General features: G+C 42.6%; 1 protein-coding gene across 1 annotated transcript in view; it reads right to left on the bottom strand.

The window, feature by feature from the left end:
• LOC310964213 (mitogen-activated protein kinase kinase kinase 11) overlaps window positions 1-12,853 on the bottom strand; it is a 56,665-nt gene extending 43,812 nt beyond the window's left edge. Inside the window, exon 1 of the mRNA XM_083937264.1 lies at window positions 10,966-12,853. Coding sequence (XP_083793390.1) covers window positions 10,966-11,722 — 757 coding nt within the window. The 5' untranslated portion in view covers window positions 11,723-12,853. The remainder of the gene's footprint in view (window positions 1-10,965) is intronic.
• Window positions 12,854-15,141: the final 2,288 nt, after the last annotated feature.

Here is a 15,141-nt window from a genome sequence, read left to right on the forward strand (position 1 = left end):
ACAGATGGACAGAGAGAGACGATGACAGAAACAAAGACAGAAAGATGGACAGAGAGAGACAAACAGACACACTTCCAGAGATGCAAGCAACCAAAGCGTAACAGCAACTATAATAATATCTATAGTAATGTGAATATGACTGATATGTTATGGCAGTTAATACAGCAGAATAGTAGAAACAAGCACAGCTAAGGTGATAGAATATGACAATGATAATAACGTGGACAACATTGTACTGGTGGTTGAAACATGACTCCTTGTGCAAAGTATCTGTTGCCAGGCAAGGCTGTGAAGTCACTTATTAACAATCCAGTGCTCATGTGTTGAAATTTAACCTTCATTAGCGCCATTTCCTCCCCAACTGAGACAGGAGGGTCGTTACTGGCCCCACCCCAGCAGCTCGGAGGTCCAGGTAGTGAGGCAGAGGTGGGAGGTATGCTGTGAAGACGTACATGTAACACAACCAGGTACAAAGAGCCAGGAACTACGGCTCATGAACTAGGGTCAAAATGCAAGTTGCGAAAAAGATTTCTGTGTTTTTAGAAATGTACCTGGAAAAGAGGATGTAATATTACCTGACATCTGTCTGTGACCTTACATTAACATGAATGTGCTTCTTGGCATTAATATGGTATCTTATAGGGACTTAGAATGTCTGTGGTGAGCAGAGTGGAGTTGCAGTTATTGAAACTTTTATCTCAGAAGCAGAGCTTCCTCGAGGGCATCATTTTAATAAATGAATGAGATTACTTGTTTGTCTGGACTAACTAATCTAAACTGGAATATGAACAGGACAGCTATAAGAGCAAGAGAACGAAAAAAGGAAAAGAAAAAAAGAAGTGAAAAAATATTGTCAGAGAAAAAAAAAATACTTCCCCATGTCCCTAACTGAAGCACCCTACACCCCATGAGAATTCAAATGATCGCGAAATCACGAGCCATAACAAAGACGAGCAGTTTTACGACACCGATGAACATTCCTTTTGTTGGTTTCCTTCCTGAACTCAAAACAAATGTGTCCTAATACTTAGAACCAGTTTCTCTTCCATCAATTAAGTCTTGTGATCTCTGTAGCGAGAAAGAGCTCGGGCTGAGAAGGAGCTTTTCAGACTGGAGACGGGAAAAAACAACAACAGAGTTCACTCTGGCCGAGTTCTGGAAACCTCTCTACTTCCTGTGCGCTCTGACCTTCCACTGTCTGCTTTTCTTCTTTCTCCTCCTCCCCTGCAGTTGTTGTTCTGCCCCCTCACTCATCCTGCTCACACACACACACACACACACACACACACACACACACACACACACACACACACACACACACACACACACACACACACACACACACACACACACACACACACACACACACACACACACACACACACACACACACACACACACACACACACACACACACACACACACACACACACACACACACACACACACACACACACACACACACACACACACACACAACTAAGCGTGGGTGTGCAGTCATTGTATGGGCACCTACAGTAAATAGAGTCTCCTGTGTGTGAAGACGCACTGTTTCAAACTAAGAGGTCAGCATTCACAGTTCATTTGATTAAATATGATCATTACACTAACTGTGTCAACCTGAATTCAGAAGAGTGCAGTGTGTTTTAATGGGCTGCACTCCAGTATGTTTGGATAGTTTACGTTAACATTTCTAATATGGCACCCTGAGTTTGAATTGAGATTGTGTCTTTTCTACCCCGGGAGAAAGAAAAATCACAAGAAACAACCGTAACAACATGATAATTGCCTGCAGAAGAAAAGGTTGACCCTTTTTAGTAGATTAGTTGACTAATGGTCAGTTTTGGTCTTAGCTCACTGAGATTTCTTGGATGATTAGTCATTTTTTTATGCTTTGTTCATGCTGTGTGACGTATTTCCAAGGAACGTATGAGCCCATTTCTGGTAAACACAAGATTTAAAGTGGTGCTTCTGTGTGATCCTTTGTGGAGAAACTCGGTTTTACGGATCTGAGGATTGAACTGACTGTTAGTCGACTAAGGATTTCTTTAATCAAGGACAGCCCTGAACATTTCTGAAGAAAATGTGCACATTAAACAAGAAAAAGTGGAATAGAAAAGTTGAACGAAGCTGAACCAACAGTTGAAATACAATTAGTGGAAAAAAGGTGTTATGGCAATTACAATGTATGAGTTCAAGGAAAAGTTTTCAAAGTGAAAGTGCTGAAAGGAGTAGAAGATTCAGTTGAACTATGGACTGCGAAAGGAGATGAAATGTCACTTGGCGTCTAAGTGATGATTTGAGCTGGAAGGTCAGATTCAGTGGTAGCAGTCCTGGAAGGACTAAGTGCCAGTTCAGGTGTATAAACCATAGACTGTATTAAATATGGACGTAGCCTCTGTGACTTCACCCGTAGGTTTCTGAAGAGCCAGAATAAAATTCAACGTGTGCCAGGCTTTGAAGCCAATTTGAAATAGTGGGCGAATGGTGGAATTGCAGCTTCTGGATCAATCACATGATGAACTTTGTTCCATTACCTTATAGGGGTGTGAAAAAAATCAATCAATTAATCATTTCAGTAATTCCAGTGTAAAATCATCCCAGGGTCTTTTTCGGCAAATACACTCATCAAAGAAGCCATCGAGACCATTATTTTCGTGTATGAACAATTAACGGAGAAATCCGGTAGAGTCACTAACAGCTGGACGTGGCTAACAGCTGGCCTTCGCTAACACCGCTTAGCTCGGAGCAGTAAAGTGAAGGCATTAAAACGTCTTTTTTTTTTAACCACTAATACTGCTCAAAATAACACCAAACCTCTGGAGAAGAGTCCTTACACAGAAAACAAAGCATTGACTTTTGGTAATACACTTGAATGGACTTACTATGAGAGGAGCTGGTACAGGGGCCAGTTGGTAAGTCTTTTAACACTCTTTTAATAAACTCTGGGTTCACTAACTACGTTGTCGGTGCTTTAGGGACTCTTCTAATGCTACTGCAGAAGTTTGGTTATTTCAATCAGTATTAGTGGTTAAAAAAGCCGCTTTAATGTCTTCACCGTGCTGCCCCGAGCTAATCAGTGTTAGCTAACAGCCGACCACTGCCGGTGTTGTGGCGACTCTACCGGATCTCTCCGTTAATAGTTCAGTTTACTCCGTTTATACACGAAAAAATTGTCTCGATGGCTTATTTGATGACCGAATATGCCAAAAAAGAGCCTGGGATGATTTTACACCGGAATTGCACTTTAAGTGTGGCTATTCTTTACCAACTCTTTACTCTTTTCGATTTCTTTTGCATAGAGAAATAGGTAGCTATACATGTTTATAATCAAATAGGATCATCAAGTGGCCATCTTGGGCACTTCCATGTTGGAGGTTGTGTCCTGGTATAAACAGAAGGATATCCCCTGATGTGTAAGCATGAATAACTCAAATTGAACATTTTTTAGTATGTAATTTTCAGTCTAATGATAGGCAATAAGTGAATCGTTCAATATTTTTGGGAAATGCACTTTCCCAAAATGTCTGGACAGAATTCAGCTGAAGGTTTTCAAGGCCAGTATTGAAAACAGGATTTCTAGGTTAAAGTTTCTGGGTGATTTTTTTTGTGCTGATATTATCGAGAATTTTAACCTATTTTCATTTCCTGGTTTAAGGGGTTCAATGTAGATTTATATTGTGCTGAGCTGATTCAAATAACCAAATCTTTATTGACTCATCATCATTCACTTTCTTTCTCAAAATAAGATGAGAAGATTGACATCAATCTCATGTTTGTACACAGGGCTAGAGTCAGGATGTGGTTAGCCTAATTTAGCATAAGCACAAATAGTTATTTTCATATTTCTTTTTTCCCCCCATGAGCCAGGATAGCTGTTTCTCTCTGCTTACAGTCTTTATGCTAATCTAAGCTGATCAGCTCATCTTGAGGACATGAAAATGGGCAAAATTCAAGATATCAAAAAAAGAAAAGCGCTTTGATGGAAAAATACTGCTATCGTTTCGCGCCTTGAGAAACTTGCAGCTAAATATTGGCCACTCCACACTCACACATAAGAATCTGTCAAATCTCCAGATCTAACCTGCTCGTTAATCCAACATGAGCCTAGGATCTTTGGATTCTGCCTGCCTGTCTTTTCCAAACTATAGAATAAAGACAGTAGGGGAACGATGCAGCCAGGCAGCTGGCTAAGCTACACACACAGTCAGGCTGGCTTTATCACACACTGACACTCACTGAGCCAGCAGCAACACAGCTGAGTCTACCCTTGGGGACCCCTTCCCTCTCCCTGCCAGGACACCCCAGGCACCTCTCGGATATACCAATCAGCAAACCGACACTAAAGATGCAGCCACCTTTATGGGTGGGTAACTTCATCATGATGAATTTCTGCTGCACTCCACATTTGAGGACATGTCTCCTGCTGAATAAAAATTAAAATTCACCTATGCATAAACATGTTCTTCGTGGTGGTGTGGATCAAAAGTGGTGAGCTAGTTGAGTAATTCAGTTAATTTTCAAAGCAGACATGTAGTGGGTAATTCATTTCAGAGTGGTACCCCATGGTGTATATGAATGCATATCATTACTTCAGGTTGCATTTTTACACGATATCACAGCGATACCCAAATTTGACATAATTATTATAACTCTAGGTCCACTTGCTACATTTTTCCATGGGATGTGACCCATATAGACCCGATCACAATGTTTGTTTACAGTAACTTCCGGGGACAAAACCTGTGCTTCCCGGATACAGTTCAACGGCACTGAGCAAAAGGAACATCTGCATATACTTTCATCTTAAATGCATGTTTGACGCTTTGATACCTCATTATTAACAGCACCTTCACCAAGGTTAGGTTGGTGACCTAATTTACCAGTTAGGCCACGGACCACAGAGAAAGGCGCCACTCAAAAGAAACAGTCAGTCTGACCAGCTGTGAAGGGTGGCTGTTGGTAACGCTAGATATGGTTATTCAAAGAAGCTGGGCAAAACAACACAGGACATAAAATAAGCACAGCAGAAACATCAGGTATGGCCAGACAGTTGTTTATAACTTAAATATATTTAAATGTCACAGTTATGGCTGAAAATCAGCAAGTTCAGAATTTACCGATCTCAACAATGTAAATCACCTGCCACTACTCGGTAGTGATTTGTTGTTATTAGGAGACGTCATGCTGATTCTGACTACACGACCCCCTTTACCGTGTGCCCAAACTTCCATACTTGGTCATGTGATAACAACATGGCATCATTTGCTGATGAAGACCATGTGAAGAAAAAAAAGCCAGCAAGTGGACTCTGTGTGGGGCTGTGTGATATGGCAAAAATTTTCTATCCTGAAGATCATTTCATAACTCAATAATACCATACAGCAGGTTTTCTGGTAATTCCATAAATAGTCTGTATAAAATAAACACATGGTGAACTCTGTTTTTGATTCACCTGTGTGAATCAAACACTTGACAAATAAAAAGTGCTCAGTATATTCTCATTTTATTTATTTCCATTAACAACTTTAGTGTAAACTGAACATAACCTGCAAGGACTGGAACAGAAAACATTTGACTGCTGGTTTTACGGCAGACATTTTATCGCTTGGACGATATACATCTTATATCGCCTTGTCGCTTAATTGTCATGAAGGTTTTTCAAGGCCAGTATTGATAACAGGATTTCTAGATTAAAGTTTCTGGGTGATTGTTTTTGTGCTGATATTATCGAGAATTTTAACCTATTTTTATTTCCTGGTTTAAGGGGTTCAAAGTAGATGTATACTGTGCTGAACTGATTAAAATAAACTAATCTTCATTGACTCACAGTCATTCACTTTCTTTCTCAAAATGAGATAAGAAGATCAATATCAATCTCATGTCTGTGCGATAAGCACAGGGCTAGGTTCAGGATGTGGTTAGCCTAGCTTAGCATAACCATAAATTGTTAATTTCATATTTATTTTTTCCCCCATGAGCCAGGATAGCCGTTTCTCTCTGCTTCCAGTCTTTATGCTTAGCTAAGCCGATCAGCTCATCTTGAGGACACGAAAATGGGCAAAATTCAAGATGTATATTGTCATTTAACTGATGACACATGCATGGTGATGGTGCCATATCAAGGAAACAGGTTTTTCCCCAAGCAAGTGTATTGACATTCATTCATGGGTAATGGTGGTAGTTAGCCTGATCCATTTTAGTTGCTGCCTGAGATGAGGAACTTGTATTGTATGTAATATCTTGAGTTGAATAAGACAACACAGATTCGCACACAGCAGCCAATAAAAGGCAATCTAACTGCAAAGGTCAAGCCTTACTGAAATCCTTCACTGCTAAATTCCTCTATATCGGTACAAACTGTAGGTGTTTTTATCGTGTTCTTTCTCCCTAATGGCCAGCTGAACTTTATTATCGGCTCACTTATAAACCTAACTACACGTTAAATGGTAAAACTACTACCTCAACAAAACACAGGTGCGTGCTCAGACTTTATCAGGTTTTAAATCCCTAATTCCCTTCACAAAATAAAGTGTCTAAATTGCCCTGATGGTTCCTGCTGCTAAACAGGGGGATGGTGGTGTGTGTGCGTGTGCGTGTGCATGTGTGTGCATGTGTGCAGTGGTAACAAGAGTTCAGTTCACCACACACATGCAAACATCACACACCCAGCCGCCAGGACACTGGGGGCCCAGAATGAAAACATGCTGGTAGAGGGATGTATCAGATGTTTGTCCACTCGTGGAGAAAAAAGAAAAAGACATGTTGATCCAAGATCTAACTGTGGCTTCTTCCTGAAAAAAAGGCCTGTGAGTTCCAGCCCAGCAAGTGCTTAGCTTGGCACTTTCCCCACCAGTTCTAACTACAGCCTGTGCAGAGTTTTATGGCTTGTGGCGATGCCTATAGCTGTTTTTGCATCTATGAAGGCTTTGTGCACATAACTGACAGTGGAAGGACGGCAGCTGGACTGAATGAGGGCTACTGATAGCAAGCATCGTACTGTACTGCAGCAAGAAGATATGTTCGCATTTCAATTACAGAGAACTTAAAGTAGCACTAATGAATATCTTCACACAAACAACGGAGCAATAAACTACAGACAGACATAGTTGGTGATCTGGTGGGCATTTAAAGAGCCAGATCTCTTTCTCAGGTACTGCAAACCAGAGGTAAAAAGAGAGTGAATATTGGCTTTACATTAACCACATGACCCAAAATGAGTGCTAATGTTGCTAATTTGCTGGATATGTAAATGACATGTTAGAGACTGTGTATAAAGATGGACGCCTCGACAGCTCCCCGAAAGTGAAGCCGAAATCTGAATGATGTTCGGGTGAGTGAAGCCCAAATCTGAATCGCCCCCTGGTTGCTGGCTGCGGTATAGGTAATAAACCCTGCCCCTTCATTAAAAGAGGAAAACCAATGGCGGTTTCGGTCAATTTAGGTCCTTTTTAAACACGCCGATGTTTATTCAAGTGTTCATTTTAGTTTTGATTAGTTATTTGATGCTGTACAAACAGGCTGAACCGTCATGACTGACAGCTCTGATTGGGACGGGATTGGTCAGACAGATGAATGGGCGGGACTGATGCTGCCCGATCACTACTGCACAGACTTTGGTTGCAAAATTCTAATATGGCAGCGCCTGTATCCAAGATGTTTTGAAATCGCTTTTGTATGGGGGGAGGGAGTGGATGCATCATCCATCCCTATTAACAGTCTTTGGTCAGCGATATAACTTTAACATGTCAATGTTTACATACCCTTTTGTAGCCGAAAAATTAAAAACTATTTATGCTTTCAAACCCACTGGAAATTAAACTAATTAAATTAAAATTGCAAACTGATGTCAGCAGAGCAATCTTCTCCTATTGTTGTTTGGTAGTATGTTCAACCCGCCAAGGTGTATCATGAGACACATGTCCTTGTCTGTAGATAAGAAGCAGCCGTCAGATAGAAATCTAATGTGGGTCACAGTTCAGTCTGAGGTTTTGAGCGACTGACGATGGCTGTCAGTCTGTGTTAGCCAATGATGGTGGAAATGAAAGGATTTGCTAAAAAACAGCAGCATTCTGACCACGTGCAATTTGATTTCAGTAGGAATCTAAAAGGAGTCCTTGTATCCTGCAGAGCTGCATGGCTTTAGAGCGGTAAAGCCTGGAGATCTCATTTAGATAACGACCAGATAGCAAAACACTAGTCTGCTAAAAACAGAAAATGACTGAGTGCGTAAGGTGTGAAAAGTCCCCGGCCTCTCATCCCCAGATATGTACGGTGAGAGAAAGAGGCTCCTCTACGCTGTTCTGTATTTACATTCAGTGGAATTCCTGTCGGGCCGCTAATTCAATTCAATTAAATTTTATTTACAGTGCCAAATCATGACAAAAGTTATCTCAGGGCACTAGGTAAAGACCACACTCTATGACTTATTTATGATTTACATAGACCCAACAATTCCCCCGTAGAGTACGGTGGCAACGTAAACCTTTCCTTTAACAGATAGGAACTAACAGACCCAGCTCTATGGAGGACGGACATCTGTCTGCACCGGTTGAGAGGAAGAAAAGAAGAGAGAAAGAGAGAAAAAGACAGACAGATGGACAGAGAGAGACAAAGACAGACAGAGAGAGAGTCCCAGAGATGCAGGCAACCACAAAGTAACAGTAACTATAATAATATCTATAGTAATGTGAATATGACTTATATGTTATAGCAGTTAATATAGTAGAGTAGTAGAAACAAGCACAGCTAAGGTGATAGATTATGAAAATGATAATAATTATGGTGGCAAACATGATCAATGATGAGTAGTGGCAATAGCAGCTATGGTACAGCGATACATACCACTGATGGTGTTTTTATGGCTACAAATGTTATAATTTATAAGACCAGTGACAGTATATATGACTAATAGTTATAGTAGTAGCAGGAAGCGTCATGGCTCTGGATTCAGCTGCAGGGCCCTACCGTGCACTCTCCTTCTTTTTCAATGACGCTGCTTCATCAGCATCTTCAAAAACAGGCCAAAGCGCTCCTCTGGTCATTAACTACAACTAAGTGATGGTGATGACTTTTCACCTTCACCCATCAGTGGAACAGCTGCTCAAAAAGGCATCTTCTTTTAATGTAGTAATGTTCTTGGGTCACTTGTTTCTGTTCTGGGGGAATTCTATTTCTCTCAGCCTCCCTCTTATACTATCAATAGGTTCTACTTTTCTGGTAAAATCATCTCGTTACCCCATTGCATGATGGTCCACTTTCGGCTACAGTGTAGTCAGATTTCTCCCTGTATGATTGCAGAGCACGGGCGCAAAAAGCCAGCTCTTGAAAGAAGAACTTGCACCATTATTGTGAGGAACTGACATCACTTGGTGCTTTAGTACATTCTGTACTGTCAGAGCCATCACCTGATGTTTTAACAGTATTCTAGGGGGCATTTTTCCTTTAAAATGCTCTTATGTTGAGATGGTCTCGCATCTGTGTGCTTAACCTGTCAGCACACTCAACCACAACACCCCCCCCCCCCCCCCCCCCCCCAACCACCACCACAACAGGATATTGCACAGTGGCACAACAGGGCTATAGCTATATGGAGACATGTAGTGACAGGCCATGGACAAAGAGTCGGAGAAGAATTTTAAAAAAAGCAAGAGGCAGGAGAGCGATACCATCTCCCGGCGCTCAGATAGAGCGATTGTGTTGGCCAGCCTCACATACAAACACTTTATTGACATAACTCAACTTTCTTTCGCACTACAGGAGACATTTTTCAGGTGGAGAGGTCTCACCGGGAAAGAAGCCAACACCAGGGTGAAAGGGTGAAACAAAGAGTGAGCAGATGCTGAAGAGAATGTGAAGAGGCCTGGACGGAAACAGTTTAGCGCTCGCTCAAAAGTGGGAAAGATGGAAATGCTGAAAGGAGTCTGAGCTTTAAACAAAGCGTGAATGAAGGGAGTAAACCTTCCACCGCTCCCAACCAAGGTCACATTCTCAGAACCGACAGTGCTGAATGTTTTGCAGAGTCAGTCGTTCCAAGTTAAACAAGGAGCAGCCATGATGATGAACTGAAAGGATTGATCAGAGGATGGGTGGAAATCCTTCAGACCACAACAGATACAGCCACAGAGCTGACGGGGATTATATGCCGCATCACAGGAATGATAACAGAGGGGAGGCTGCTGTAAAATTCAGGTGGCTCAGCATTTAGGTTAGCAAAAAGTACTGTTCGAGCTGAGAAGGGCACTTGTTCTGCTTCAAAAAAAAAAGGGGGGGGGGCAGAATAAAAGCTTTATCAGTGATACAAGTCTCCGCAGTGTAGCTTTAATGACAAGGTTCAGCGCGTACGTGTCTGGGCCCCGAAACACTGACGCAAGACCTTTCCCAGGTGCCCCATGGGCGGCAGGGTCCAAAGTGTGAGTTGGACGTACAGCCGCCCCTTGTGTTTCTGACCTCTGCTAGCAAAGCATGGCATTCTGTTCTATCAACAACATATTTACATCTCTGTAGCCTTGGCCTACATTTTGGAGACACACGTGACCGGGCTACCATCCAAAAACCACTGGTCTGATTTTTTTAATGCTCCGTCATGATCTTGAACTAGAACTCTATACTCTGAACTATAATAAAAAATGACTGGGACTGTCCCAATGAAGGTACAGAATCAAAAGTGGAGGGGTGATTACATTTCCCACACTAATGACATGTTTGAGTTCATTCTACTGGAGCACAGGCCTTACAGTATGTTCAGTGAGTTAAAAGGTCGCCTTTGTTCTAGATGTGGCCTTGTATACTAAGAGGAGCAGCTTTATATGTAGTACACCGCGTTCCACCACTGCCATGGGGCATGCTGCCACACAGAGGGCCCAGTAAATAAGTCTGTGCCCTTTAATTTCATCAGTGCAACGCCGACAGAATGGGACTGAGTTTGAGTGATGAAAGACTTGCACTGCAGCCTTAGAGACTTACTGTTGTTGGACTTGAGATCCCGATGGATGACGGGGACGATGGCCTCGCTGTGTAGATACAACATCCCTTTGGCTATCTGCACAGCCCAGTTGACCAGGACGTGCGGCGGAATGCGACGCCCCGCCAGCGCCCGGCTCAGCGCCCCACCCGAGGCGTACTCCATGATGAGGCACAAGTTGGGCTCCTGCAGGCAGACGCCTTTCAGGGCAATGATGTTCGGGTGAGTGAGCATGGCGAACAAACGCGCCTCCTGCCGGACGTTCTGCGCCGTCACGCTGATATCCTCGTCCGGGTCTTGGCGGGCGGCCTTCACGGCCACCAGCCGGCCTCTCCATGTACCGCGATACACTTTTCCAAAGCCCCCGACCCCGATGACCTCCTCCAGGCTCAGCTCCCGGAAATCCAGAACATCGGGTTCGAACTCGCCCACCACGGCCGGACCGAGCTCACCTACCACGCCGGCGCCTGGAAGCTTCCCGTATCCGCTGGGCTTGAAGGAGCCGTAGTTGGACGGGAAGATGCCCACCTTGTTGTTGACCTTACCCGCCCACCAGCCCTCATCCCCTGATATCTCAGAGTCCAGAGACAGGACTTCCACCAGGTCACCTTTACGCAAGGTGAGTTCATCTTTACAGGAGGCCTCATAGTCGAACAAGGCCGTCCACACGGGGTTGGTGAAGTTCCCTTTTTGCGATTGTTCCAAATTCTTCCAGTTGGACAGTGGGCCACGACTGAATATGTTCTTCAGTGGCTCCATGGAGCCTCGAGCAGATGTTTAGACTGGATCGGATTTTGCACCCCAAGGGTTTGAAAATAAAGTACAAAGGAGTACTTTATTGCGCCTCGCTCCCTTTCCTGTCTTTCTTGTTGGTTCATCAGGGACCAGTGAAATGTGTTCAAGAGCTCGACCAACAAGCGGGCTGCGGGAGAGGATTCAAAGACAACCAAGTGGTGAGTGTCTTTCGTCCGTCTTGACATCACATGCACAGCCCTCCGCGCGAAAAGACAGAATCAGTCGAGAGATTGATTTTTGTCTGATGACCAGAAGGGTTTCAAAGCTCAGAAAGGCAGCGACTCAACTGATGATCTCTGTGTTCAAGTGTGCGGTTTCCCAACACAGTTTGAGCCCATCATGATTACACCGGCCTGTATTTGAGAGGCTCTCGAATCCTTTCATTAGGGATGAATGAGCTCTTCCCCTTCCCTCGTTCAAAACTGCCACCTGTTGAGTTGGGAGTTCTTGAAACTCAAAGTGTGAGGACAGAAACAAGCGCATCCAAAGGTTGTTGTACAAGAAGAAACTATCCCAAATCACGCGTCCCACTGGGCCTACGTAGAGCTGTCCATTTGGAGTTTTTATGTATTTTTAGCCATTAAGTGCAGCGGCCACCACAAGCAGGAAGCGCTGCGAAGCGGAGAAGAATAGCAGGAAAGGAGCGTTCAGTCCAGCCAGCCAGTGTTTTACGACAAGTTCCAGGGCTCACCGGTTCGCGTTAGTAAACCCAAACCTCCAACGACGGCGTCTGACCGCAACTTTGCGGCGCTCCCGCAGGAAATCCCGCATCCCTTTGAGCGACAGTATCCATACTTAGGGTGTTTATCAGAAGCACACGGTGAGCTGGGCTTTAGCACAACATACAAACTCGGGGGAACCGCCGACTTTGTGACAGGAAGAGCTATCCAAACCCGCTTGACTTTACTTTCCACAGAGAGAGACGCAACACAAACAAATGCCCTTAGTTCCTAGTCGGAGTCGAGCGCGTGGCCCGGTCCAGCTCGGTGGTCCCGTTGTTCCACTCGGTATCCGAACAGCACGATAACTCCATGGTGACTTATTATCATAGCCCTCTGCCTCGGTCGGTGCTCACTCGCCAGAACCTCGGACCACCGCTACGTCCGTGCTTACAGTCAGTGGAGAGGGTGGGGTTTCAGAACTTTTTCTCTCCCGACAGGAAAGGAGTCAGATGACAGGCCCCGGTCAAGACCCGCGCATACACACGGGCCCACATCCGGCCGGCACTGTCAAAATAAAACAACCGGAGCGCACCTTGGAGACATTAATGGGGTTTTCTCATCGATTTCATCAGTAAAATCTGCATGAGCAACAAGCAAACGGTAGATCACATGAGATAGATAGATAGATAGATAGATAGATAGATAGATAGATAGATAGATAGATAGATAGATGGATAGATGGATAGATGGATGGATAGATGGATAGATAGATAGATAGATAGATAGATAACTTTATTTATCCCTGAGGAGAAATTAGGTCATCGTAGCAGCGATACAATACAATCAGAAGTACAAAATATAAAATACAATATAAAATACAAACTATAAACTACAATAAGAGTACAGTATCAACAATAAGAGTGCAGTATCAATATAATATTAATAGTATTGATATTTTGATTATCTTAACTAAGAAGCCAGTCAATCAAATGAGTGGACACTGAATTATGGAGGACTGCCCCTGTCAGTATAAAAAGGAAGTAAATATTCCATTTAATGTAACAAAATAACCACACAAATATTAAATTTTCCCTATTTATATATAAAAAGGCAAATTGAATATTTTTGAAAACATTTGTTAGTGTTGCGTAAGGTGGAAGATACAGAGGAAGAAGTATGTGACATGATAAACACGCGGTATAGTTGTGGCATGATAAACATGATATATATATATATATTTTCATAATTTTAGAACTTGTTTTCTGCATTATTTCTTATTCATTTATTTGTCCGTATTTATTTTTGATTCATTTTTTTTTTTGTTCTTTATACTTTAAAAAATCTTTATGCAGTTCTTCAAACCTTGCAAATCTTCTGCGTTACCTGTAAAAATAAAATGGAAGTAAATATTCCATTACATGTAACAAAATAACATTAAAAATGTTAAATTGTTCCTATTATGTGTGTGTATATATATTCATAATTTTAAAGCTGAGTTTTTTGCATTTTTTATGCATTACTTATCTATTTATTTATCTATCTTTATTTGTCTTACTTAAAGATTCTTTTTTGGCATCTTTTCATGCTTTTTTATTATATATTTATATTATGTATATAATTATACAGACAGGAAATCGGGTGAGAGAGAGGGGGGGGGGCTTCAGCCTCTTTACATGGGGCAACTGATCTAACCACTGTGCCACCAGCCACCCCAATTATTTTTAATTCATCCATTTATTTCCGTACTATATTCTTTATACTTTTTAAAAATCTTTATTCATTTCTTTCCATGCGAATGAGAGGCATATAAGTTATCTAGTGCTCCCCTGACCTGATGTAGGATATAATGAGTCTACCTGTGTGGTAGTAAGGCATGGGCTGCGGTCGAATATTCAAAAATTTTACCTCCTATTTCTATTCCTAACCACTTTTCCTTGACCTCGAGAACTTCATGAGGTCAGGGAAGTTCATAAGGACTTCGGAAAAGAAAAGGCAACCACAGTGCCCAGAGAATCCTACTGCACTTAAACTCAGCTCTGTAATTATGCTATATATGTGATTTGACGTGGACCTGCTGTGAGGAAACTACAATGTTCCAAAGGTGCACTACCAAAAGTGCATCTGGATACTTTGCCCTGTGCGTTCTCACTGTGTTGTTTTATGCATTTCATTATTGCAGCTAATCTTATAAAAGCTGCGACGTGTAATGCCAAATATATAGCCTTTACGGCTGAAAAACAATTAGTAGGTGATTCTGTTTGTTGCTCAAACATTTCCACAGCAGTGAGTGAAACAGACTCGAGGCCGTCTGTCAGTGGCTGTGCAGCCCCTCACCCCGGCAGACTTGACCTGATGACAGGGATCACAGTTCGTACAACTGAAGTCTGTCAGGACTGAAGTCACTCTGGACCAGTTCTCCTCTGTCCACACAACATGCTCCTCAGCAAAGGCAAGTCTAGCCTTTTTATTCTTTCTGCTGATGAGAGGTTTGGTCACTGCAGAGTGGGCTGTCACTCCAAATTGTCTTTAATAGTGAGACACTGTTTGCAGAGACAGATCCTTGTCCTGTTTAGCACTGAACTGAAGACCAACTCCAGCTGCAGTGTTGAACCGATTCCCTATTCAGAGTCTTCTCATAATCCTGTTCTCTCGTGCACTTGTTTTACATGGACGACCAGCTTTTTTTGATGGACTTAAATTAATCTGTGTCCTTGTAATGTT

Source organism: Echiichthys vipera, assembly GCF_963691815.1.
Source record: "Echiichthys vipera genome assembly, chromosome: 22".
Lineage (NCBI taxonomy): Eukaryota > Metazoa > Chordata > Actinopteri > Perciformes > Trachinidae > Echiichthys > Echiichthys vipera.